Source organism: Eriocheir sinensis, chromosome 32, assembly GCF_024679095.1.
Source record: "Eriocheir sinensis breed Jianghai 21 chromosome 32, ASM2467909v1, whole genome shotgun sequence".
Lineage (NCBI taxonomy): Eukaryota > Metazoa > Arthropoda > Malacostraca > Decapoda > Varunidae > Eriocheir > Eriocheir sinensis.
This window is the reverse complement of record NC_066540.1, coordinates 17,003,858-17,029,516: the sequence shown is the minus strand read 5'-3', so window position 1 is coordinate 17,029,516 and position 25,659 is coordinate 17,003,858. Positions and strand designations below refer to the sequence as shown.

The window sequence follows — 25,659 nt, the reverse complement described above, 5'->3', positions numbered from 1 at the left end:
AGGAAAGGAAGGAAAGTGAAGAAAACGAGGGGAAGGGAAGGGAATGGAAGGGAAGAGAAGAAAACGAAGGGAAGGGAAGGGAAGGGAAGGGAAGAGAAGTAAAAGAAGAAAAAAAGAACGTTTGAATGAAAAAAATAAAAAAAATAAATTAAAAAAAGAAGGGTGGAAGGGAAGGGAAAGGAAGGGAAAGGAAGGGAACAAAGAGTAGACGAAGGGAAGGACAGAGGAATGAAGGGGGGGGGAAGGGGGTAGGAGGGGGGCAGGGGAAGGGAAGGGGGGGGGGGTTACTGACATGACCTTGGCTGTGAATGTGTTAGTATGTCGGTTTGTTGTTATTGTTATTGTTGTTGTTGTTGGTGGTGGTGGTGGTGGTGGTGATGGTGATGATGGTGGTGGTGGTGGTGATGGTGGAAGGTTCTGTTATGTTCTCTCTCTCTCTCTCTCTCTCTCTCTCTCTCTCTCTCTCTCTCTCTCTCTCTCTCACACACACACACACACACACACACACACACACACACACGCTCTCTCTCTCACACACACACACACACACACACACACACACACACACACTCATGTCGGGAGGGTACCTGCTGGCGATGACGAGCCCAACACGTGACCAGGTCGTGGAGGAGAATTACACACCCTCGTCGCGTCAGCTGCCGTGGACCACATAACCTTGCGGCTCAGCCAGTGACCACCGCAGCCACACACACGCACGACAGCTGCTGGACACACACACACACACACAAATACTCTCGGTTTTACTCTTGTTTAACTATTTATAGACCGTGTGACTCGCCTACTCCCCCTCCTTCTCCTCCTACTCCTCCTCCTCCTCCTTTTCCTCCTTCTCCACCTTCTCCTCCTCCTCCTCCTACTTCTACTCTTCCTCCTTCTCCTCGTCCTCTTCCTCCTTGCCTTTCACACATGCACCCTTAAGTGCTTGCCCTACACTTATTTTCTAGTACTTAGCCTTACTAACCAGTTGTTCCCGCCACGTTTCCCTTGTCCCCGCCACTCCCTTTGTTTCCCTCGCCAGGGACGAGTACATGCCAACCCCTCCCCCACACACACACACCTGGCCGCGGGATTTCCCTAGACAAGGCATTAGTCAGTTGTACCATGACTCCCGGCGCCCTCCCGACATTAAGCCCCAGTCACACAGTCACGACAATGACTCCCGGCGCCCTCCCGACATCAGACCACGCGCTGCCAGTTTTGGAATGTCGCGCTGCCAGACGTACGTTACGACCATCGCAAGTACATCCCCTTGAGTGCCGACCATGGACGATGTCGAAACGACGTTGTTACGACGTTGTTGAGATGGACATCCGACGGCCGTAGCTTATTCGCAACGGGTGACAGATGTCGGGGACGGCCCCGATTGTTTTGAAAGTTCCAAAACTGTCGGCGTGTGGCCCGACGACGGGAGGAGCCAGGCTCTGGCTATGCTCCTTTACATCCTCTTTTTGCTGCTGCTACTACTACTACAACTACTACTACTACTACTACTACTACTACTACTACTACTACTACTGCTACTATACTACTACTACTACTGTAGAAGCCACCCGAACGTGTTAGGGACCGTCTTCCGAACATTCGGAGACGACTCCATCACCCAAATCACCATACCCTACCCCCCTTCCCCCTTCTAACCCCCTCCCCCCGGCCTCAGATCGCTGTACCTGACCTACGAGAAGGACCTCAAACACCACGGCATCCCAGTGTACCGCTTCATCCCGCCCCCCGAGGTGCTGGCCGACCCCATGGACAACCACGACAACCTCTGCTACTGCGTGCCCGACACCGACCACTGCCTCGGCGCCGGCATGCTCAACCTCCAGCCATGCCTCGGTGGGTGGGGCTGGGGGCTGGGGGGCTGGGGAATGAACTGAGGAATGGGGGCTACACTTGGGGACTCTGAGGTGACGGGAACACACTGGGGTCTCTTTGGAAGGGAAGGGAAGGGATGGGAAGGGAAAGGAAGGATAGGGAAAGGGAAGGGAAGGGAAAGGAGAGGAAGGATAGGGAAAGGAAGGGAAGGAAAGAAAAAGGAAGGAAGGGAAAGGAAATAGGGAAAGGAAGGGAAGGAAAGGAAAGGAAAGGGAAGGGAAAGGGGAGGAAGGGAAGAGACAGAAAGAGAAAGATGAAGGGAAGGGAAGGAAAGGGAAGGGAAAGATTGGGGACTGGGAAGGTGATTGGGCTCCACTAGGGACCCATTTTGGGGGTGAATGGGTCTTGACTGGGGGCTGGGATGAATGCTCAAATTACAGTCATGTCTTGGTGGGTGGGGCTGCGGGAAGGGGTCTATACTGGAGGCTGGGGTCTACACTAGGGGCTTGGTTGTGACTGGGCTACACTGAAGGGGGCTAGAACCACACTGGGGGGCTTTGCTGGGGCTGGGCGTAGGGGGTTAAGGGGTGAGGGTGATGGGGGAAGGATGGGGGCTATTCTGGGGGGACTGAGGGCTACATTGGGTACTAAAATGGAGGCTGGAGGCTATCTTGGAGGCCTACACTTACATCCTCCTCCTCCTCCTCCTCCTCCTCCTCCTTTTCCTTCTCTAATGCGTGTGTTTCTGTGGGTGTGTTGCAGGGCTCCCAATGATCTTGTCCACGCCACACTTCTACCAGGGAGACGAGGTGGAATTGGCCAAACTGGTGGGGCTTAACCCATCCAAGGCGGACCACGAGACTATCATTGATGTGGAACCCGTGAGTGCGGGGGTGGGGAGGGAGGATGAAGGGAGGGAAGGATGAAGGAAGGTGTGTGTGTGTGTGGGGATGGGGGTTTGGGGGAAGTGTACCATGTTGGGGATGCTGGGAGAGAGGAGAGAGGGGTGAAGGAAGGAGGAAAGGGGTATAGGAAGGGAAGGGGAAGGAAAGGAAGGGAAGAAGTCTGTGTGTTTGTGTGTGGGGGAGACGGGAGGAGGGAGGGAAGGGGAAGGAAAGGGAGGGAAGATGTGTGTGTGTGTGTGTGTGTGTGTGTGTGTGTGTGTGTGTGTGTGTGTGTGTGTGTGTGTGTGTGTGTGTGTGTGTGTGTGTGTGTGTGTGTGTGTGTGCTTTACGCTCCACCTATAGCACCGATGAGCTTTTTTGGAGAGACTTTAGTGGTCGGCCCCAACCCATTATGGCGCGGGCAGGTGTTTTTATAGTGGTGCCATCTTGCTTGCCTCCCGAAGCTCATTTTTGATCTTTAGAGAGTTAATTCAGAGTCCGGGTTGATGGGGGGTCTCCAGGACAGCATGTGGGTAGTCTTAGGCCATTTGGCGGTGACTGAAAATTGCTAACTTGTAGCAGCGGGCGGGACTCGAACCTGGGTCCTATACCACGTCCTATACCCGATGCTAACCACTCAGCAAGTTCAACCCTTAACTAAGCCATCCAGATCAAGTTCAACCCTTAACTAAGCCATCCAGATCAAGTTCAACCCTTAACTAAGCCGTCCAGATCAAGTTCAACCCTTAACTAAGCCATCCAGATCAAGTTCAACCCTTAACTAAGCCATCCAGATCAAGTTCAACCCTTAACTAAGCCATCCAGATCAAGTTCAACCCTTAACTAAGCCATCCAGATCAAGTTCAACCCTTAACTAAGCCATCCAGATCAAGTTCAACCCTTAACTAAGCCATCCAGATCAAGTTCAACCCTTAACTAAGCCATCCAGATCAAGTTCAACCCTTAACTAAGCCCTCCAGATCAAGGTCAACCCCAAGGATGTCTAGTTATAGCAGTCCAGATCAAGTTCAACCCTTGACACCTCCAGATCAACACCCTCTGACACCCCACCAACACCCTCTAACACCCCCCCACACCCTCTAACACCCCACCAACACCCTCTAACCCCCCCCACACCCTCTAACACCCCCCACACCCCCTAACACCCCCCCACACCCTCTAACACCCCACCCACACCCCCTAACACCCCACCAACACCCCCTAACACCCCACCAACACCCCCTAACACCCCACCCACACCCTCTAACACCCCTCCCACGCCCTCTAACACCCTCTCCCCCACACAGAGGACCGGGGTGGCCATGTTCGCCGCCAAGAAGATGCAGTTGAACGTGCCCCTTAAGCCGTACGGGAGCCTGCCCTCCTTCAAGAACGTGCCCGAGGTCATCTTCCCAATCCTCTGGGTCAACGAGGTGAGGAGGAGGAGGAGGAGGAGGAGGAGGAGGAGGAGGAGGAGGAAGAAGGGGAAAACAGTTGCAGGTTTAGAGATGACTAACCTAACCTAACCTAACCTAACCTACCACCACCACCTTCCCAAAACCACACTACCACAACCACCACAACACCACTACCACGACCACTACAACACCACTACCACGACCACCACTACCACCACATACACACTACCACAACCACCACAACACCACTACCACGACCACTACAACACCACTACCACGACCACCACTACCACCACATACACACCACCACACCACCACCACCAAACCTAACCTAACCTAACCTAACCTTCCCTTCCCCTCCAGAGCGCTTCCGTGAACGAAGATGACGCTAGGGAAGTCCGCAACGCCGTGTTCGTCCCCTTCGTGGTCGTCGACGCCATCTGCGGGTGTTTGATAGCCGCGGGCGCCGTGCTGCTCCTCGTGGGCGGCTTCAAGTTCCTCCACATCAAGGTGAGGAGGCGCTGAAGGTGGAGGAGGAAGTAGAGGACATGGGGTGGGTAAGGGAAGAGGAGGGTCATTGGTGTGGATTAGTAGGTTTATGAGGATGAGGATTCTGATGGTGATGGTGGTAGAGGTGGAGGAGGAGGTGGAAGAGGAGGAAGAGGAGGAGGAGGAAGACATGGGGTGGATATGGAAGGGAGAGGTTGTAGGATGTGGAGTAATAGGTATAAGAGGATGAGGATTCTAATGATGATGGTGGTAGAGGTGGATGAGGAGGTGGAAGAGGAGGAGGAGGAGGAAGACATGGGGTGGATATGGAAGGGAGAGGTTGTAGGATGTGGAGTAATAGGTAAAAGAGGGTGAGGATTCTGATGGTAATGGTGGTAGAGGTGGAGGAGGAGGTGGAAGAGGAGGAGGAGGTGGAAGACATGGGGTGGGTAAGGGAAGAGGAGGTTGTGGGATGTGGAGTGAGGGGTTTAAAAGAGTGGTGGTTGTGGTGGTGATGGTGGTTGTGGTGGTAGTTGTAGTTGTTGTTGTTGTTGTTGTTGTTGTTGTTTGTTTGTATTATTTTATATATTTATCTGTTTTGTGTTTTTTTTTCTTCCTTTTTACAAACACACACACACACACACACACACACACACACACACACACACACGCACACACGCACACACACACCTATCCCTTCCCTCCCATCTTCCTCCCTCCTCCTCCTCCTCCTCCTCCTCCATCTCCTCCCTCATCTCTCCCTTTTATCTTTCCTCCATCTCTCCATCTCCCTCTCCCATCTTCTCTCCTTCCCTCCCTTCCCTCCCACCTTCTTCCTTCCTCTTCCTCCTCCTCCACCTCCCTTTTTTTATCTTCCCTTATCATCTTTCCTCCTTCTCTCCCTCCCTCCTCCACTTTCCTTCCTTCCTTCATTCTCCTTCTTCTCCTTCGCGTTCCCTCCTCTTCCTCTTTCTTCCTCTTCCTCCTTCTCCTCCTCCTCCCTTTTCTTCTCTTCTTCCCCTTCCCTCTCCCTCTTTCTCTCTCTTATCTCCCTCCCCCTTTCTCTCCTTTCCTTCTTCTATCTCCCATTTCCTCTTCCCTCCTTCCTTCCTTCCTTCCTTCTTCCTCTTCCATTCTTTCCTTCATTCCTTCCTTCTTTCTCCCATGTCCCATCTCCTCTTCCATCCTTCCTTCCTTCCTTCCTTCTTTCTCTTCCGTCTCCCATTCTTTTCTTCCTTCCTTCCTTCTTTCTTTCTTCCCTTCTCTCCCTCATCCTCCTCCTTCTTCCTCTTCCCTCCTTCCTTCCTTCCTTCTTCCTCTTCCCTCTCCCATTCCTTCCTTTCTTCCTTCCTTCCTTTCCTTCCTCTCTCTCCCTTACACACTCTCTCCCTCACTCTCCTTTCTCCCTCCTTCCCCCCTCTTATCTTCCTTTCCTCCCTCCTCACCCTACCTTCTCTCCCCTCCCTCATTCTCCCTCATCCTCTAATCTTCCCTCTCCCTCCCATCCTTTCCTCCCTCCTCAACCTTCCTTCCTTCTCCCTCCTCCCTCTCTCTCTTTCCTCCTTCCTCAACCAACCTTCCTTCTCCCTCCTCCCTCTCTCTCTTTCCTCCCTCCTCCACCTCCATCGCATCTTCCCTCCTTTCAATGCCACCCTCCCTCCTTCCCCCCCCCCCGCCACTCACCCCCGTCTCCCCCGTATACAGCCCGAGTGCAGCTTCGTAGCCCTGCATTCCACGGCCCTTGCGGAAAGCCATGTCAAAGTGGGTAAGATTGAACAGCATGCTCAGTACCGCACCCTGCCTAACACGGATGCTACTACTACTACTACTACTACTACTACTACTACTACTGTGGCCCTAACACTACTTATACTGTTACTACTATGGGTCTTGGCACTATTACTACTATGGTTTTAATACTACTAACACTACTAACACGCCTAACTTATATGGCTTTGACACTACTAACACGGGTACTAATACGGTCCTAACACTACTAACACTACGATGGTCTTAAAACTACTAACACGTCTAACTTATATGGTCTTGAAACTACTAACACTACTAACTCATACTGTCTTCACACTACTAACGTTGCTACTACAGTCCTAACACTACTAACACTACGATGGTCTTAAAACTACTAACACGTCTAACTTATATGGTCTTGAAACTACTAACACTACTAACTCATACTGTCTTCACACTACTAACGTTGCTACTACTACAGTCCTAACACTACTAACACTACGATGGTCTTAAAACTACTAACACGTCTAACTTATATGGTCTTGAAACTACTAACACTACTAACTCATACTGTCTTCACACTACTAACATTGCTACTACTACAGTCCTAACACTACTAACACTACGATGGTCTTAAAACTACTAACACGTCTAACTTATATGGTCTTGAAACTACTAACACTACTAACTCATACTGTCTTCACACTACTAACGTTGCTACTACTACAGTCCTAACACTACTAACACTACGATGGTCTTAAAACTACTAACACGTCTAACTTATATAGCCTTGACACTACTAACACTACTAACTCATACTGTCTTCACACTACTAACGTTGCTACTACTACAGTCCTAACACTACTAACACTACGATGGTCTTAAAACTACTGACACGTCTAACTTATATGGTCTTGAAACTACTAACACTACTAACTCATACTGTCTTCACACTACTAACGTTGCTACTACTACAGTCCTAACACTACTAACACTACGATGGTTTTAAAACTACTAACACGTCTAACATATGGTCTTGACACTACTAACACGGGTACTATGGTTCTAACACTACTTACACTACTAATACTACTAACTCATACTGTCTTCACACTACTAACACGGCCACTACTGCGGTCCTAACACTACTAACACTACTAACATACTATCGACTTAAAGTTTCTAACACTACTTTACTTACGTGTCCAAATTCTAACACTACTTTTTCTGAGCTACCACTACGGTCCTAACACTACTAACGGTCCTAACACTAAGCTCCTAACATTACTAACATACTATCGACTTAAAGTTTCTAACACTACTTTACTTACGTGTCCAAATTCTAACACTACTTTTTCTGAGCTACCACTACGGTCCTAACACTACTAACGGTCCTAACACTAAGCTCCTAACACCACTAACTCACAACGAATTAAACTTTCCCTAACAGCATACTACTAACACCGGGCTTACTAACGTTACTACAGAGCCGCGTTCCTAACACTACTAACGGTCCTAACACCAAGCTCCTAACACCATTAACTCACAACGAATTAAACTTTCCCTAACAGCATACTACTAACACCGGGCTTACTAACGTTACTACAGAGCCGCGTTCCTAACACTACTAACGGTCCTAACACTAAGCTCCTAACACCACTAACTCACAACGAATTAAACTTTCCCTAACAGCATACTACTAACACCGGGCTTACTAACGTTACTACAGAGCCGCGTTCCTAACACTACTAACGGTCCTAACACTAAGCTCCTAACACCACTAACTCACTACGATTTAAAGTTTTCTCAATAACATATTACTAACACGAGGCAACTAACACTGGTGATATGCTATAACTCAGTGTTCCTAACTCCACTAACCTAACATGTCACTAACAGTTCGTTCCTAACACAGCCGCGTATAGCACTGAGCTCCTAACACCAGACCGTTCGTAACATGCTTCGGGGATTTGTGGTCATGAGGTGGTGTTGAATGGGTCAGGCTGGTTCTCTCTCGTTCTTGTTCTCTCTCTCTCTCTCTCTCTCGCTCTTGTTCTCTCTCTCTCTCTCTCTCTCTCTCTCTCTCTCTCTCTCTCTCTCTCTCTCTCTCTCTCTCTCTCTCTCTCTTCTTCTATTTCTTCTTCTACTACTACTACTACTAATACTACTATTAACACTACCACTAACCACCATTACTAACAAATTGTGACACTATTACTACTACTACTACTACTACTACTACTACTATTATCGTCCCTGCTTTTCCCTTTCTCCCACCAGAGGGCAGCAGGTCAGCAGAAACTCTAGCAGGAGGTTGAACTTGAGCCCATGAACTGTGATAGCGACCTGACCTCAAGATAGTTTGACCACCTGTGACCTCGAGAAGAAGAAGAAGAAGAAGAAGAAGAAGAAGAAGAAGAGGAAGAAGAAGATACTGATGATGATGATAATGAAGAAGAAGAAGAAGAAGAAGAAGAGGAAAACTACGATTGTGATAACGATGAAAAGGAAGCAAAAGAAGAAAATAAAAGAAAAAGAAAAAGAAAATAGATAGATAGATAGATAAAAAGACAGAAAAAGCGAGGTCACAGGTCAAACTTCTGCCCAAGCATTCCATAGACAAGAGAGAGAGAGAGAGAGAGAGAGAGAGAGAGAGAGAGAGAGAGAGAGAGAGAGAGAGAGAGAGAGAGAGAGAGAATGTTTTAATCTTACCAATATTTGCTCAAACATTCCTTACTCGCGCGCGCGTGTGTGTGTATGTGTGTGTATGTGTATGTGTGTGTGTGTGTGTGTGACCCGGGAGGAAATACACACACACGTACACACTTAAAAAAACAGACACGTGTACGCATGAGAGAGAGAGAGAGAGAGAGAGAGAGAGAGAGAGAGAGAGAGAGAGAGAGAGAGAGAGAGAGAGAGAGAGAGAGTAGTGTTTTACTCAAAAAATGTCACAAAATAAATAAAGAAAGGAATATTAATAAACAGATAGATAAATATATTAGTCACAAAAGAAGAAGAAGAAGACAACGAATGATAATGATGATGACGATGATGATTCTAAAGACGTGTGTGTGTGTGTGTGTGTGTGTGTGTGTGTGTGTGTGTGTGTGTGTGTGTGTGTGTGTGTGTGTATCTATCGCTATTAGTTAGTCAAATAATAATAATAATAATAATGATAGTAATAATAACAATCCTTATAATAAACAAATATATATGATTATACAGCCTATATGTATGTATGTGCGTGTGTGTGTGTGTGTGTGTGTGTGTGTGTGTGTGTGTGTGTGTGTAGCCTACTTTATATTACGTGTACACAAGATGGAGCGTTGCCTGTGTGTGTGTGTGTGTGTGTGTGTGTGTGTGTGTGTGTTTGTTTATATTCCTCAGGGAGAAGAACGCCTATGGTAGCTACTGTTACACAAACACACACACACACACACACACACACACACACACAAACACACTTATACCACGAATATCACATCACTATAAACGTGTGTGTGTGTGTGTGTGTGTGTGTGTTTGTGTGTGTGTGTGTGTGTGAGCGTGCGTTTCCTTATTATCTTCATTGTCTATTTTTGTAATAAACATCCATCTTGCAAGACTTAATAGATAGTTTGTCTACAACCTTTACTACTACTGAAGATTATGATGATACGGCTGCTTGTAGTAATAACATCAGTAGGATAATAATAACAGTAGCAATGATCCTTCTTGTTTACCTGCAACAATAAACAATCAATCAATCAATCATAACACTATAAAAGCGCGCCGTTGGAAAAGAGAAAAATGATGGTCGTCACACCGTGTTTGTTTATCCTTAGTGCCGTCAACATAACCACGCTGCCTCCCCCTCTTCCTCGCCCCCTGTGTGCCCGCCGCCTCCAGGGTCCCCAGCAGTGCCCAGGTAAGTGCCCTAACACCCGGGCCACACAGGGGGCGGCAATGCCTCGCCCGTGCCGCCGTGGTGTCGGGCAGGCTGTCAGGATTGGTTGTGTAAATACGCCCGTATCTCGCCTTCCACTGGGATGCACTCGGGTGTCGCCATCCTTGTCTACTGCTAACCTTCAAACCTCTCAGGAAACCGTAGGAGGAGTGTAGAGAGTACTAGAGACACGAACTATTGAGAAAAGTCATAAGTGTGTGTGGGAACCCGCGTGGTCGAGGGGGCGGAGTGGTGGTCAAGAGGTTCATATCTACTCCCCTGTCTTATAGTGACCCTAAGGGGGAAGGGAAGGGACGGAACCCCACATTAAAAGGTTGATGTATATTCAGGTGCCTCACAGTGCCCCTACAAATGGCACTGTGAGGTAATAGTCTGTGGGATTTCAGCCGGGGTGAGCTGCTAGGCTGGTTGTCGCCGGGACGCTTTGTGCCACTCCGCCGCCGGGGATTAACCATTTTAACATAACTATATAAGAAGCCAGGTATTGGGGTGGAGGAGACAGTTTTGGGGTCGGATATCGGCAAACATTAGAGGATGAGTACGACAATCTGCCAACATTGCTCTTCCGCCCTGCAACACCGGTCACAGAGGTCTTGGGTGAGCGTGTTGCGCCGCCGGTACTTTTCTTCCTTTCCTTCCTTCCTAGAATTTCGATCATTTGTTTACTTCTTGTTCTTGGTCCCACTGTACAGGTTTAGAAGTTTTTGTTAACACTGTACACGTTATATTTGGCGTTGACAGGCCTTGTGTTGCTTGTGGTGTGAGTGTCGGGCAGCATTTATTTTGACCCGAAAAACACACAGCACACAATTCATTTCTCGCTCCACACCGCCGCGCACAGCTGCTGAGGACACAGTTTTGTCTACCATTTATTTTGACCCGAACAACACACAACATACAATTCATTTCTCGCTCCACACCGCCGCGCACAGCTGCCGAGGACACAGTTTTGTCTACCATTCCGCGCACAGCTGAAGAGGACACAGTTTTGTCTACCATTTATTTTGACCCGAACAACACACAACATATAATTCATTTCTCGCTCAACACCGCCGCGCACAGCTGCCGAGGACACAGTTTTGTCTACCATTTATTTTGACCCGAACAACACACAGCATACAATTCATTTCTCGCTCCACACCGCCGCGCACAGCTGCCGAGGACACAGTTTTGTCTACCATTTATTTTGACCCGAACAACATACAGCATACAATTCATTTCTCGCTCCACACCGCCGCGCACAGCTGCCGAGGACACAGTTTTGTCTACCATTTATTTTGACCCGAACAACACACAACATATAATTCATTTGTCGTTCAACACCGCCGCGCACAGCTGCCATGGAGGGACACAGTTTTGTCTACCCTAAAATAAGTCGTTTTCTGTGTCGCTCAAAGGTAACTCACACAGTATCTAAGGATGGTAGACTACAAATAGCTGAGATTTCATAGTCCAGTGTGCCTCCGTGGTGTGGTGGATAGCACGCCTAACTATGAATCTGCGGGCCTGGGTTCGAATCCCAGTCCGAGCAGCCGGCGCGCAGGTCACCCACCAGTTCATCCTCCCTTTGTGGCCGGTGGATTCATGTACACCTGGGGACACCTGGAGAAGGTACCCTGTGGTAACCCGGATGTCACACTGGCCCTGTGTCCCGGGGTGATGGGTTCAGGCCCCCACAGGCTCAAGGGGCAGTGTGACGGAGGTGAGCACTGAGGCCACGCGCAGGTTAGCGTGTGAATCATACTTTACCTATATATACCCAGTGTGTCTGTGTGCAGGGGTTCTGGGGGCGGCATTAAGTAGCCATACATGTCTAGGATATTATTATTATTATTATTATTATTATTATTATTATTATTATTTACAGAAAAGGAGGCAATGTGTGTGTGTGTGTGTGTGTGTGTGTGTGTGTGTGTGTGTGTGTGCAGAGAAAAACTTGGCAATCGCTCTAGAAACAAGTACCTACAACGGTTATTATTATTATTATTATTATTATTATTATTATTATTATTATTACACTGGTTATTGTTGTTGTTGTTGTTGTTGTCGTTGTTGTTGTATTTGCCATGTAGTAGTGCGAGAATAAGAATGAGACACAAAATTAAGAAATAGAAGAAAAAAAAAGAGAAAGCAAATAGATAAATATGATATAACCACCACCACCACCAACAACAACAACAACAACAACAACAACCTAACAACAGCTGATGCCTCTAACACAAACCCATCCATACACGATGCAATACCCCAGAGAAGGCACCATATGTTCCCTTAGATAACTCAGGGGTGGAGGGTGGGGGGGGGGGGAGAGTATTAGGAGGGGGGTGTAGGGGAGGGCTGATAGGCCTGTGAATGGGAGGGATGTAAGGGGTAGAGGGTAGTGATATAGGTCAAAATTACACAATAGAAGTTGGGGTATGGGATGTGTAGGGGTCTATGGAAGGGGTATAAGGGTGTGTGGATAAGGGGGTGTAGGGATGGAAAAGGGGGGGAGGTGTGTTGAATGTTATATGTAAGGGGGAATATATAGTAATGGGATAGCTGTAAGGAAGAGGTGTTAGAAGGATGTAAGACGGAATGAAAGGGTGGGTTGGAAAGGAGATTAGGGTATGTAGGGGATGGAGGAAGGGAGACGGGAGACGAAGCAGGTGACGAAACAGATCTACAAAAATATCTCTTATTATTGTCCGCAAAAAATAACCACAAACGGAATTTCAGACACATTAAATTCTAACAAGCTATTTCTTGAAGCGTGTTTCACTATGTCTCGAAAAAGAAGAAGAAAATTAAGTCTTGGAGACATTTTAGACTTTCAAGCATCATCGTCCTCTCAACTTCCTGAACCAATACCCACAAGCCATTCCAGAGACATCAAATTCTAACCATGCAAGTCATTGGGCCAGTTTCACAGTTCCCCATGATGGGTTAGTAAGCTCCCAAACCAATACCAGAAGCTTCTAAATTTCCTTGTATAGTGTCTGGTGTTTATGTTTAAGTTCACAAATTTGACGAAACTATACAGGAAAAGTCTTGTGTATTTAGTGTGGCATCGAAGACCTCACCATTTTGGATTGTATGGGATTCTATAGTGTGGTTCGGGCTGTTACGAAGACACTGTATTGGACTGTGAAATCGGCTCATTGACAAGTAGAGTATTATGTATGGTGTTCAGCATGTTTCAGCGCACTTATTTTGTATCCCAACGCTGCCACCATTTTATAATTAGCATTTTTCTGTCCACACCATTCATTATGTTACGTTTTCTGGCAGTATTCATGTGCTAGCCGTAGTACTATTAACTATAGTCACCACACACTAAGCTGGTCAAGAGGTCCCGCTCCCTCTCTCCCTCCTCCCTCCATTACTACAATAACTCCTAGGTTGGTATTATAAAGCACTTTCGCTTCTCACATCTAAAGCTCAAAGAAGGGGTCAGTTGGATTCTAATGAGTGTTTCTTTAGTTTCACGGTACAGAAGAAGGGTCAAACTAACACCAGGGTCATAAAACTACTCCTGGAAATGCATACAACTCCTACGAAAGCCTTGTCAAATATGTGTTCTTGGGCGACGGAATGTCTTATGATACGACCCCTAATCTCAAGTAGGATTTGCATGGGTAGCATAATGAGCCTAGTGGTAGTTTGACAATGGTTTGGTAGTAGAGGTTGTTGTGTTGGTAGCATTTCTATGGCTAGTATTATGAGCTTTGTGATAGATAGGCAAGGCTTTGGTAGAGGTTGTTGTGTTAGTAATATTTCTTTGGGTAGCATTATGAGCCTAGTGATAGTTTAACAAGGCTTTGGAAGTAGAGGATGTTGTGTTAGTATTTCCATGAGCTAGAGATAGTTTGACACGGCTTTCGTAGTGGTTGCTGGGTTAGTGTTTACATGGGTAGTGTTATGAGCCTAGTGATAGTTTGACAATGATTTCGTAGGGTTGCTGTGTTAGTAGGATTTGCATGGGTAGTGTGATGAGCCTAATGATAGTTTGACAAGACTTTGGTATTAGAATTTGTAGTGTTATTATTTCCATGGGTAGTGTTATGAGCCTAGTGATAGTTTGACAAGGCTTTGGTAATAGAAATTCTGGTGTTAGTATATTCATGGGTTTAGTGTTATGAGCCCAGTGATAGTTTGACAAGACTTTGGTATTAGAAGTTGTTGTGTTAGTATTTCCATGGGTAGTGTTATGAGCCTAGTGATAGTTTGACAAGGCTTTGGTAATAGAAATTCTGGTGCTAGTATATTCATGGGTATAGTGTTATGAGCCCAGTGATAGTTTGACAAGGCTTTCCTAGTAGAGGTTGTTGTGTTAGCAGTATTTCCATGGGTAGTGTTATGAGCCTAGTGATAGTTTGACAAGGCTTTGGTAATAGAAATTCTGGTGTTAGTATATTCATGGGTATAGTGTTATGAGCCCAGTGATAGGTTGACAAGGCTTTGCTAGTAGAGGTTGTTGTGTTAGCAGTATTTCCATGGGTAGTGTTATGAGCCTAGTGATAGTTTGACAAGGCTTTGGTAATAGAAATTCTGGTGCTAGTATATTCATGGGTATAGTGTTATGAGCCCAGTGATAGTTTGACAAGGCTTTCCTAATAGAGGTTGTTGGGTTAGCAGTATTTCCATGGGTAGTGTTATGAGCCTAGTACAGACTAAGACGGCTTTGGTAGTAGAAGTTCTGGTGTTAGTATTTTCATGAGTATAGTGTTATGAGCCCAGCGATAGTTCAACAAGGCTTTGGTAGTAGAGGTTGTTGGGTTAGCAGTATTTCCATGGGTAGTGTTATGAGCCTAGTACAGACTATCTGACACGGCTTTGGTAGTAGAAGTTCTGGTGTTGGTATTTTCATGGGTAGTGTTATGAGCCCAGTGATAGTTTGACAAGGCTTTGCTAGTAGAGGTTGTTGTGTTAGCAGTATTTCCATGGGTAGTGTTATGAGCCTAGTACAGACTATCTAACACGGCTTTGGTAGTAGAAGTTCTGGTGTTAGTATTTTCATGGGTAGTGTTATGAGCCCAGTGATAGTTTGACAAGGCTTTAGTGTTAGAGGTTGTTGTATTAGTATTTCCATGGGTATAGTGTTATGAGCCTTGTGATAGTTTGACAAGGCTTTGCTAGTAGAAGTTCTGGTGTTTGTATTTCCATGGGTAGTGTTCTGAGCCTAGTGATAGTTCGACAAGGCTTCCGCTCTACCACGAACGAAACAAAACACTCATGAGATCTCAACTAATCTCCTTTGTTGTGGCCTTTCGAAAATGTAAGGAGAACCGAAAGCGTCTCTGAACACGGGCTTAAGAGACGATTACGCAAGTGGGTGTGTCTTTTTCTTTTTTTCCCTTAGTTTCGATATCCGTGGGCGCGTAAGAGGTGCATAGGTCGGGGTTAGGCAATAGGGAGGGCGGCTCGGGGGTATATAAGGGCGCGTCGAGTGTTGGGAATTCGTCAGTCGAGACCCGCAAGCGAAGACACCAACACCAGTATGAAGACCTTCGTAGCCTCCGTCGCCGTCCTCCTCGCCCTCGCCGCCTCCGTCAGGTGAGTCGAGGGTTCCTTTTGAGTTTTTTCTAAGCGTTTTTGAAGTTATTTTTTTTCTTGCTGTTTATATTGTAGATAGTGTTGTTAATATTACGGTACTATGGTTCGTTTTTGAGTTTTCGTTATTGTTATTTTACTTGTTATTTTATTCTGAATTCTAGAAACGTCAATTATAACCATGAAAGTGTTTTTATTATTGTAGATAGTGTTATTATTACTTCCATGGTTCGTTTTTGAGTTTTTGTTATTGTTGTTGATATTGTTATTTTTATTGTTATTGTACTGAAAATTCTTGAAACATCAATTATAACTATGTAAGGCAACGATAGGTAGAGTTGACTATATGGTATGCAACATGTCGCAATGCATTGACTAAATATCCCACCGCTGCCACCATTTATGATATTAGTTTTCTGCTCACACAATTATTGGCTGTGTGTCCGTTGTTATTACTATTGTCCCTATTGAAATTATGAAGTCTACGTAACGTCTACCTCAAAACACAGTGTCTAATGATGATAAAAATGATGAATAACAACAAACACAACAAACCATCAGTCTTCTATCTCTCTAACTCCATTGCAGTGTTGTCTTTCTATCTTCAACCGATATTTTCATGGTGACTGCTCTTCTGAACTTGCTAACTACATGCCTCCACTCCTCCCGCGGCCCTGATGCACACGACTTTCTACTCTAGTTCGTTCCTATCCTATCCAAATTACTTATGTGAGAATTAACCAGCATCTTCATTCTTTCATCCCTTTCATTGGTAAACTCTGAACAGCCTTTCTTTGTCTGTATTTCCTCCTGCCTACGACTTGAACCCTAAAGAGGAGAGTATCAAGACACTTCCCCACAAGAAACTGGCCTCCCCTCTGTCCTTTCGTTCTTTTTCTTATGTTCGGAGCAACGTCTAGCGAAAACTACTCTAGAGAAAACGGACCATTTCAAGGGTAACCCAACTAAAAGCCTTTCTCTTCCTGCCTCATCCTCAGCGGCCAAAGCGAGGGCTGGTGTCGCTGCGCCGCCTTCATCTCCTACAACAGGGTGGAGATGATGGTGTACGAGGCTCCCGAGGCCCCCATTGACAACTGCGACGCCGTCAACCAGTGCAAGAACCGCTGCGTCACCGAGGTAAGTGAGGCCGAGGGGGAAAAATATGAAATAGGGAAGAAAGAAGGGAAATAGGGGTAGGTAGTGAAGGAAGACTGACCCTGGGGTAGAATATTATGGAAAAAGGAAATTATATGAAGTAAGTGAAGCTAAATGAGTTTTGAACGAATAGTAAAAGAAGCGAGCGGAATAAATGGGAGAATTTATAAACTAGGGATGAAAGAAGGGAAATAGGGGTAGGTAGCGAGGGAAGATTGACCCTGGGGTAGAATATTATGGAAAAAGGAAATTATATGAAGTAAGTGGAGCTAAATGAGTTTTGAACGAATAGTAAAAGAAGCGAGCGGAATAAATGGGAGAATTTATATAAACAAGGGATGAAAGAAGGGAAATAAGGGTAGGTAGCGAGGGAAGACTGACCCTGGGGTAGAATATTATGGAAAAAGGAAATTATATGAAGTTAGTGAAGCTAAATGAGTTTTGAACGAATAGTAAAAGAAGCGAGCGGAATAAATGGGAGAATATATATAAACAAGGGATGAAATAGGTGAAATAAAAGGAGTTATGACCAAAATAATGAAAAAAATGGAGCAAATAAATGAGAAATAAGCGATTCTTGAAGTCAATAAATGTGGAAGAGTGAGATTTTTAGACGAAACGAATGAAGAAGTGAGCATTTGATAACTAATAAAATGATAATGAGGAAGAAGGGTTTCGAAGAGATGGCTTGGACACGTGATGAGAATGGGGGTGAATGAATTTGCGAAGAAAGTGTACGAAGGAAGGACTGAGGGGGGGGGGGGGGAGGGGGGGGGGGAAACCGCCTGTGAAGTAGATTATTAGGGTGAGTGAGTATTGGAGCGAGAGAGTTGGAAATAGCAGGATTGAGTGTGCAGAGAGGGAGTGCCAGAACAGGGAGAGATGGAGACACTTCAGCGAGAGAGTTGGAAGTAGCAGGATTGAGTGTGCAGAGAGGGAACGCCAGAACAGGGAGAGATGGAGACACTTCAGCGAGAGAGTTGGAAGTAGCAGGATTGAGTGTGCAGAGAGGGAGTGCCAGAACAGGGAGAGATGGAGACACTTCAGCGAGAGAGTTGGAAATAGCAGGATTGAGTGTGCAGAGAGGGAGTGCCAGAACAGGGAGAGATGGAGACACTTCAGCGAGAGAGTTGGAAGTAGCAGGATTGAGTGTGCAGAGAGGGAGTGCCAGAACAGGGAGAGATGGAGACACTTCAGCGAGAGAGTTGGAAGTAGCAGGATTGAGTGTGCAGAGAGGGAGTGCCAGAACAGGGAGAGATGGAGACACTTCAGCGAGAGAGTTGGAAATAGCAGGATTGAGTGTGCAGAGAGGGAGTGCCAGAACAGGGAGAGATGGAGACACTTCAGTGAGAGAGTTGAACTAGCAGGATTGAGTGTGCAGAGAGGGAGTGCCAGAACAGGGAGAGATGGAGGCACTTCAGCGAGAGAGTTGGAGGTTGCAGGATTGAGTGTGTCGAGAGGGAGTGCCAGAACAGGGAGAGATGGAGGCACTTCAGCGAGAGAGTTGGAGGTAGCAGGATTGAGTGTGCAGAGAGGGAGTGCCAGAACAGGGAGAGATGGAGACACTTCAGCGAGAGAGTTGGAAGTAGCAGGATTGAGTGTGCAGAGAGGGAGTGCCAGAACAGGGAGAGATGGAGACACTTCAGCGAGAGAGTTGGAAGTAGCAGGATTGAGTGTGCAGAGAGGGAGTGCCAGAACAGGGAGAGATGGAAACACTTCAGCGAGAGAGTTGGAAATAGCAGGATTGAGTGTGCAGAGAGGGAGTGCCAGAACAGGGAGAGATGGAGACACTTCAGCGAGAGGAAAGGATGTAATAGGATTGAGTGTGCAGAGAGGGAGTGCGAGAAAAAGGAAGAGATGAAGATATAGATAGATAAATAAATAGGAAGTGAGATCATAATAATAGACGAAATAAAAATTAACGACGATGAAAATAAAAAGGGAAATGAAAATACCTAAAAAATTAACACTGCTTAGCTGATTTAATAATAGTTACTAATGAATGTTCTCTCTCTCTCTCTCTCTCTCTCTCTCTCTCTCTCTCCTTTTTGTACTTATCTCTTCTTTTTTTCTTTTTTTTCCTTCTCTTTTATTCCTTTCTCCTTTCTCTGTTCTCCCTTTCTGTTTTTTTCCTCCTTTTCTCCTCTTGCTCTTCTTCGTTTCTCGTTTCCTCCTTCAATCTCTCTCTCTCTCCCTCTCTTCCGTCACTCCCCCTTCCTCTGTAGATGGACGAGCTTAGCTTCGGCGGGGACCTCTGGCACGTGACGAACTCCGGGCTCACTGTGGGCCAGGAGATGTGCACGACCCTCGCCGACCACTACGTCTTCTACATCTCTGACCACAAGGTAGGCGCCGTCCCACTTTCTCCTGCAAGAGTTGAAGTAGCAGTCGAGTCTCTCAGGAAATTGAAATGTTACCCCTAATGCTACTTTCGTTAATGTTACAACTGCTGATGCTATTCTATAACTCTGAATACAAGGTAGGCGCAGTCCCACTTTAGGTTGCAAGAGTTGAAGTGGTTTTCGACTCTTTCCGGAAATATATATAAAATGTTACTACTGCTAATGCTACTACCACTACTACTACTACCACTACTCTTTCAGGTCTACGGCTACTTCGAGGTGTGTGGCGGTGCTTGGCAGTACGCTGATGTCGCCTCCACCTCCGACCTCTGCTGCAACGGCGGACAGCAGAAGCATTGCCAGTCCCGCGTGCCCAAGAAGCAATAAGTACGCTTGTAGCCCTTCCGAACTCACGATCACCAGACCAATGACCTCTTACGGACATCGCCTCAACTACTATCTAGCTCTTTTCGGCAACGCTGACTCCACTTATGGCTGAACTGAAGCTTATATTGTAATTAACTGCGTTTTGAAGACCTTATAACATCTAGCAGTATTGAGAACCGCTGGTCATCTAAGCTCATAGCACTAACCAGCGTCATACCAGCGACTTCAATCACTCTTCAGCTCTCTTCGGCATGACTGACTCCGTATATAACTGAATTGAAGACTGTATCGGGATTTTACTGCTTTTTGAAGACCTTATGACATCTTTTAGCAGTGTTCCGAACGGCTGGGTTAAGTTTTTAGTCACGGCATGTTTGCGCCGTCCGGAGAACCGTCTACTCTGTTCCATTACAGTTTTGGTTCTCTGCTGTGGCGTGATTGTGACCTTCCATCGACTACCAAATGCCTGTCTATCGTTGTACACTATCGCTGACTCGGGATTATGCGTCTCTTCTTTCATTTTCATTATATCCATCGTCTTTATTGCTTGTATGAGTTGTCCATTTGAAACAACCTTCCTGTCGTCAGCGTAGTCATTTGAGTGTCTATACTTTTTGCGGGTATCAGATGTTCGTTTGACTCTAGACGGCGGGAGTTTTTTTAGGATTAAGGCTCACGTTTATACTGTCCTATTGATATTATGATTATTTTTGTAATGATTGTGTCTCGCTAAAATTATAGTAGTAATAAACTTCATTTGAAAAAAAAAATGTATCTTATTTGTGTCCTCGCTTCTCTGCTGTCCATCTTCCTAGTGAATGAGTTGGCCAGCATCTTCACTCTTTCATCCTTGTGCTGTCCAACTTCCTGATGCAAGAGTTGGCCAGCATCTTCACTCCTTCATCCTTGTGCTGTCCAACTTCCTGATGCAAGAGTTGGCCAGCATCTTCACTCCTTCATCCTTGTGCTGTCCAACTTTCTGATGCAAGAGTTGGCCAGCATCTTCACTCCTTCATCCTTGTGCTGTCCAACTTCCTGATGCAAGAGTTGGTCAGCATCTTCATTATTTCATCCCTGTGCTGTCCAACTTCCTGATGCAAGAGTTGGCCAGCATCTTCATTCTTTCATCCCTGTGCTGTCCGAATTTCTAATGCAAAAGTTAACCAGCATCCTCATTCTTTCATCCCTGTGCTATCCCAAATCCTAATGCAAGAGTATCATTGCTCTTTCATCCCTGTGCTGTCCGACTTTCTAACGCAAAAGTTAACCAGCATCCTCACTCTTTCATCCCTGTGCTATCCCAATCCCTAATACTAGAGTTAGGCTGCATCTGCATTCTTTTATCCCTGTGCTGTCCCAATCCCTAATGCAAGAGTTAACCAGCAACATTTACTCTTTCATTCCTCTGTGTTGTCCTGCTTCGGATGCAAGAGTTAACTTTTTCATTCCTCCTCTCTCCAACTTTCTAATGCAAGAGTTATGAAAAATGAATGAAATGAAATGAAGAACGAAAATTACATAAACTGAAACTGAGCTAAATTTAAGAAACTCTAACACACACACACACACACACACACACACACACACACACACACACACACACACACACACACACACACACACACACACACACACACACACACACACATATTCCCTTCCCTCTACCATAAGTTTTAAATTATTCACGGATTAGTGAACGAAAAAAATAATATAGATATTCCAATGACGATAAAAAGCCTGAAATGGACTTGGGAAGGTTATATGTTAGCGTAGAGCTGAGGCCAGAGCGACGGACAGCCAAAGTAACGGAGTGGCAACCCAAGATTTGTAGAAGTCAGGGCAGACAGAGAACCAGGTGGAGGAAAGATAAGATTGAAATTTTGAATGAAGTAGGATGGAGGACATTAAAGCCTGTCCACTTAAGTCTGCCCCAAGCTGACCACATAAACCCAAGCGTGTTCGTAAGCACAGTGCAGATTAGCAGAAAGTGTTGCGTGAGATAAACACAAACAGAGGTTAAAGAAAACTTGGAAGCCACAGCAGTAGCCAATCAGCACTCAGCTTGCAAACACGCTTAGGTTTAAGTTGTCAGCTTGGGTCAGACTTTAGTGAACAGCCTATAACACCTGACAGAGAACCAGGTAGAGAGATTGATGAAAGGGTGAAGATACTGGCTATTAACTCTTGCATTACGAAGTTGGACAGCATATAAGGATGAAAGAGTGGAAATACTGGTCAACCCTTGCGTTAGGAAGTTGGATAGCAAAGACATGAAAGAGCGAAGATACTAACTAACTCTTGATTCAGAAGGTTAGGTAGCACAGGGATGAAAGAGTAAAGATACACGTTAACTCTTTCATTAGGAGCTTGGACAGCACAGGGATGAAAGAGTGAAGATGCTAGTTACTCTTGCATTGGGAACTTGAAGAGAATACGGATGAAAGAGATAGGACACATACTAACTCTTGCATTAGGAAGTTGAACAAAATAGGAATTAAAGAATGAAGATACATACCGACGATTTAGAAAGTTGGACAGCACAGGGGTGAAAAGTGAAGATTTTAGTTAACTCTTGCCTTAGGATCTTAAACAAAATAAGAATGAAAGAGTGAAGATCCCGGTAAACTCTTACAGTAGGAAGTTGGACAGCACAGGGGTGAAAAGTGAAGATTTTAGTAAACCCTTGCATTAGGAACTTGAACAAAATAAGAATGAAAGAGTGAAGATCCCGGTAAACTCTTACAGTAGGAAGTTGGACAGCACATGGACGAAAGATTGAAGATGCTAGTAAGCTCTTTCATTGGGAAATTGGACAGCACAAGGATGAAAGAGAGAAGATCCTGGTTAACTCAAGCATTAGGAACTTGGACAGCACAGGGATGAAAGAGAGATGCTGGTTAACTCAAGCATTAGGAACTTGGACAGCACAGGAATGAAAGAGAGAAGATGTTGGTTAATTAACTCATGCATTAGGAACTTGGACGGCATAGGGATGAAAAACTGAAGATGCTGGTTAACTTTTCCATCAGAAAGTTGAATAAAATAAGGATGGAAGATTTAAAATGCACATTAACTCTTGCATCAGAAAGTTGGACAGCACAGGAGACGAGTTATAAGCATCAACCTCACTGACCAAACACGCAAGCTCTCAACAGTGGCTGAGTGTGGCGCTGTGGGTCAATAGAATACGGTTCGTTCGGTAGTTTCTGAAGGAGTCTTAATTCACTCAAGGGTCTGGGAGAACTAACAGATGGGGGTTAGATGTGTTGCCTAAAGGGGCTATTACACTGGGCAAATTTTCCGTGGATCTTCAGTCAAACCACGATTTCCGCTAGCGTGGTTGTCATTTGTTTCTTGTTATTGCTGATGATGATGATGATGAGTAATACCGTCGTCGTATGGTGAAATCTACCGTAGATTTGGAAGATCGTGGACACGTCAGAAAACCACGGAAATATGAGAACCACGCCAACGGAAATCGTGGTTTGACTGAAGGTCCATGGAAAATTTGCCCAGTGTAATACCCCCTTAACTGACCTCCTATTGCCTACCTATAGCGTTGTGTAGCCTTGAGGGAAAGAATATAATGGGATGAAATGGAAAGTTAAGGAATAGGAAGGGAAAGAGAAGAAAGGAAGGGAAGAGAAGGCAATGAAATGAAGGGAAAGGGAAAATGGAAAAAAGGGAGGGAAAAGAGGAAGGAAAATGAACGAAATCTAAAGGAAAAGAAAGGAAGGGAAAATAAAAGGAAGGGAAAAGAAATGTAAAGAAGGGAAGTAGAGGAATGAGAAGTATAGAGGAAGGGAAGGGAAGGAAAATTAACGAAATCTAAAGGAAAAGAAAGGAAGGGAAAATAAAAGAAAAGAAAGGGAAGAGAAAGGCAAAAGGAAGAAAAGAAAGACGAGGAATGAAGAGAAACGAAAGAGAGGGAGATAGGGAAAGATAACACACACACACACACACACACACACACACACACACACACACACACACACACACACACACACACACGTGCCAAATATTTACATAATCTGGTGATGGCGGTGTTGTGAAATGGGAAACAATACAGCTGTTCTCTCTCTCTCTCTCTCTCTCTCTCTCTCTCTCTCTCATAAAAAAAAGAAAATAAGAAGAGAAAAAGATGATTAACAACAACAACTAAACTATCTAAAATTAAATACATTAATAAATGAATAAATAAACAAATAAATGAATTAAATTTCTTCCCTAGGTAAAGTCGGAAAATTTAGGAAGTTTGTAGGAATGCCATTTAAGTCAAGGAAGGAGAGTTACCTGTTAAACTCCCTGGCTCCCCCCTTAGACCAATACTAATACCGTTACTTAGCTTAGAGTCCCAGGGCGTGTGGAGAGATGGGTGGAAGCATCGGACAGACGTACTGGGACTGGTGACAGACGGGATCCGATATTCTCCGCTCGGCCTGACGACTACTCAACCACCTATGTCGTCGGGAAGCAGCAGCATTTTGGGGTCGCGGTGGTCGTTGTTAGGTCATCAAGTCATTGTGATTCTAGCTGAAGCGGTGGGTGTGAATTTTGTGGTCGTGGGTAGTCGTTATGAGGTCGTACAGTCAGTGTGAATCTAGCTGAAGCGGTGGGTGTGAATTTTGTGGTCGTGGGTGGTCGTTGTGAGGTCGTACAGTCAGTGTGAATCAAGCTGAAGCGGTGGGTGTGAATTTTGTGGTCGTGGTGGTCGTTGTGAGGTCGTAAAGTCAGTGTGAATCTAGCTGAAGCGGTGGGTGTGAATTTTGTGGTCGTGGTGGTAGGTCATCTCTAGATGAGGTGTGGGTGTAATTACAAATGAGTGGGTGGTCGTTGTGGGTCAAGTGGAGGTCATAAAGTTCTGTGACTTAGCGCGGTGGGTGTACAGGTGGTCGTGGGGTAGTCGTCGTCAGGTCGTAAAGTCAGTGTGATTCTAGCTGAGGCGGTGGGTGTGAATTTTGTGGTCGTGGGTAGTCGTCGTCAGGTCGTAAAGTCAGTGTGATTCTAGCTGAAGCGGTGGGTGTGAATTTTGTGGTCGTGGGTAGTCGTTGTGAGGTCGTAAAGTCAGTGTGAATCTAGCTGAAGCGGTGGGTGTGAATTTTGTGGTCGTGAGTAGTCGTTGTTATGTCGTAAAGTCAGTGTGGATCTAGCTGAAGCGGTGGGTGTGAACTTTGTGGTCGTGGTGGTCGTTGTGAGGTCGTAAAGTCAGTGTGATTCTAACTGAAACGGTGGGTGTGAATTTTGTGGTCGTGGTGGTCGTTGTGAGGTCGTAAAGTCAGTGTGAATCTAGCTGAAGCGGTGGGTGTGAATTTTGTGGTCGTGGGTAGTCGTTATGAGGTCGTACAGTCAGTGTGAATCAAGCTGAAGCGGTGGGTGTGAATTTTGTGGTCGTGGGTAGTCGTTATGAGGTCGTAAAGTCAGTGTGATTCTAACTGAAGCGGTGGGTGTGAATTTTGTGGTCGTGGTGGTCGTTGTTATGTCGTAAAGTCAGTGTGAATCAAGCTGAAGCTGTGGGTGTGAACTTTGTGGTCGTGGGTAGTCGTTGTGAGGTCGTAAAGTCAGTGTGATTCTAACTGAAGCGGTGGGTGTGAATTTTGTGGTCGTGGGTAGTCGTTATGAGGTCGTAAAGTCAGTGTGAATCTAGCTGAAGCGGTGGGTGTGAATTTTGTGGTCGTGGGTAGTCGTTGTCAGGTCGTAGAGTCAGTATGGCCGGGGCTTAAACTCGCCACGTTATGAGCGGCACGTCAGCAGGATTCACAGACGCTCGAAACCTCTTCCCTGGGCTTCAAATCCTACTGTGGCGCTGAATCACCACGTGTTCCCTGGTTCATAATTGAATCTCACCAAATAAGGGAGAATAATCTGCATTTTTTTATATACAAACTGAAATTAGTCCCCAAAGGTAATTCAAACACGTTCCC

General features: G+C 45.7%; 2 protein-coding genes across 3 annotated transcripts in view; both read left to right on the top strand.

Annotated features, from left to right (window-relative positions):
* The window catches only part of LOC127006331 (lysosome membrane protein 2-like), a 47,124-nt gene extending 37,821 nt beyond the window's left edge, over nt 1-9,303 (top strand). For both annotated transcript variants that reach the window (XM_050876156.1, XM_050876155.1), the window contains exons 6-10: nt 1,679-1,857; nt 2,599-2,717; nt 4,028-4,153; nt 4,502-4,648; nt 8,657-9,303. In XM_050876156.1, the coding sequence (XP_050732113.1) occupies nt 1,679-1,857; nt 2,599-2,717; nt 4,028-4,153; nt 4,502-4,648; nt 8,657-8,683 (598 nt within the window). In that variant the 3' untranslated portion in view covers nt 8,684-9,303. The remainder of the gene's footprint in view (nt 1-1,678; nt 1,858-2,598; nt 2,718-4,027; nt 4,154-4,501; nt 4,649-8,656) is intronic.
* A 6,387-nt stretch (nt 9,304-15,690) lies between these two features.
* LOC127006334 (uncharacterized) lies at nt 15,691-20,508 on the top strand. Its single transcript, XM_050876162.1, has 4 exons — nt 15,691-15,857; nt 16,853-16,991; nt 19,235-19,354; nt 19,613-20,508. The coding sequence occupies exons 1-4, from the start codon at nt 15,802-15,804 to the stop codon at nt 19,736-19,738; spliced, it is 441 nt and encodes a 146-aa protein (XP_050732119.1). The 5' UTR covers nt 15,691-15,801; the 3' UTR covers nt 19,739-20,508.
* Nucleotides 20,509-25,659: the final 5,151 nt, after the last annotated feature.

Excerpts from the sequence above, each read along its gene's own strand:
- LOC127006334 (XM_050876162.1), top strand. The coding sequence starts at position 15,802 with ATGAAGACCTTCGTAGCCTCCGTCGCCGTCCTCCTCGCCCTCGCCGCC. Across the intron at positions 15,858-16,852 it reads GCCCTCGCCGCCTCCGTCAG|CGGCCAAAGCGAGGGCTGGT; the intron begins GTGAGTCGAGGG and ends CCTCATCCTCAG. Across the intron at positions 16,992-19,234 it reads AGAACCGCTGCGTCACCGAG|ATGGACGAGCTTAGCTTCGG; the intron begins GTAAGTGAGGCC and ends CTTCCTCTGTAG.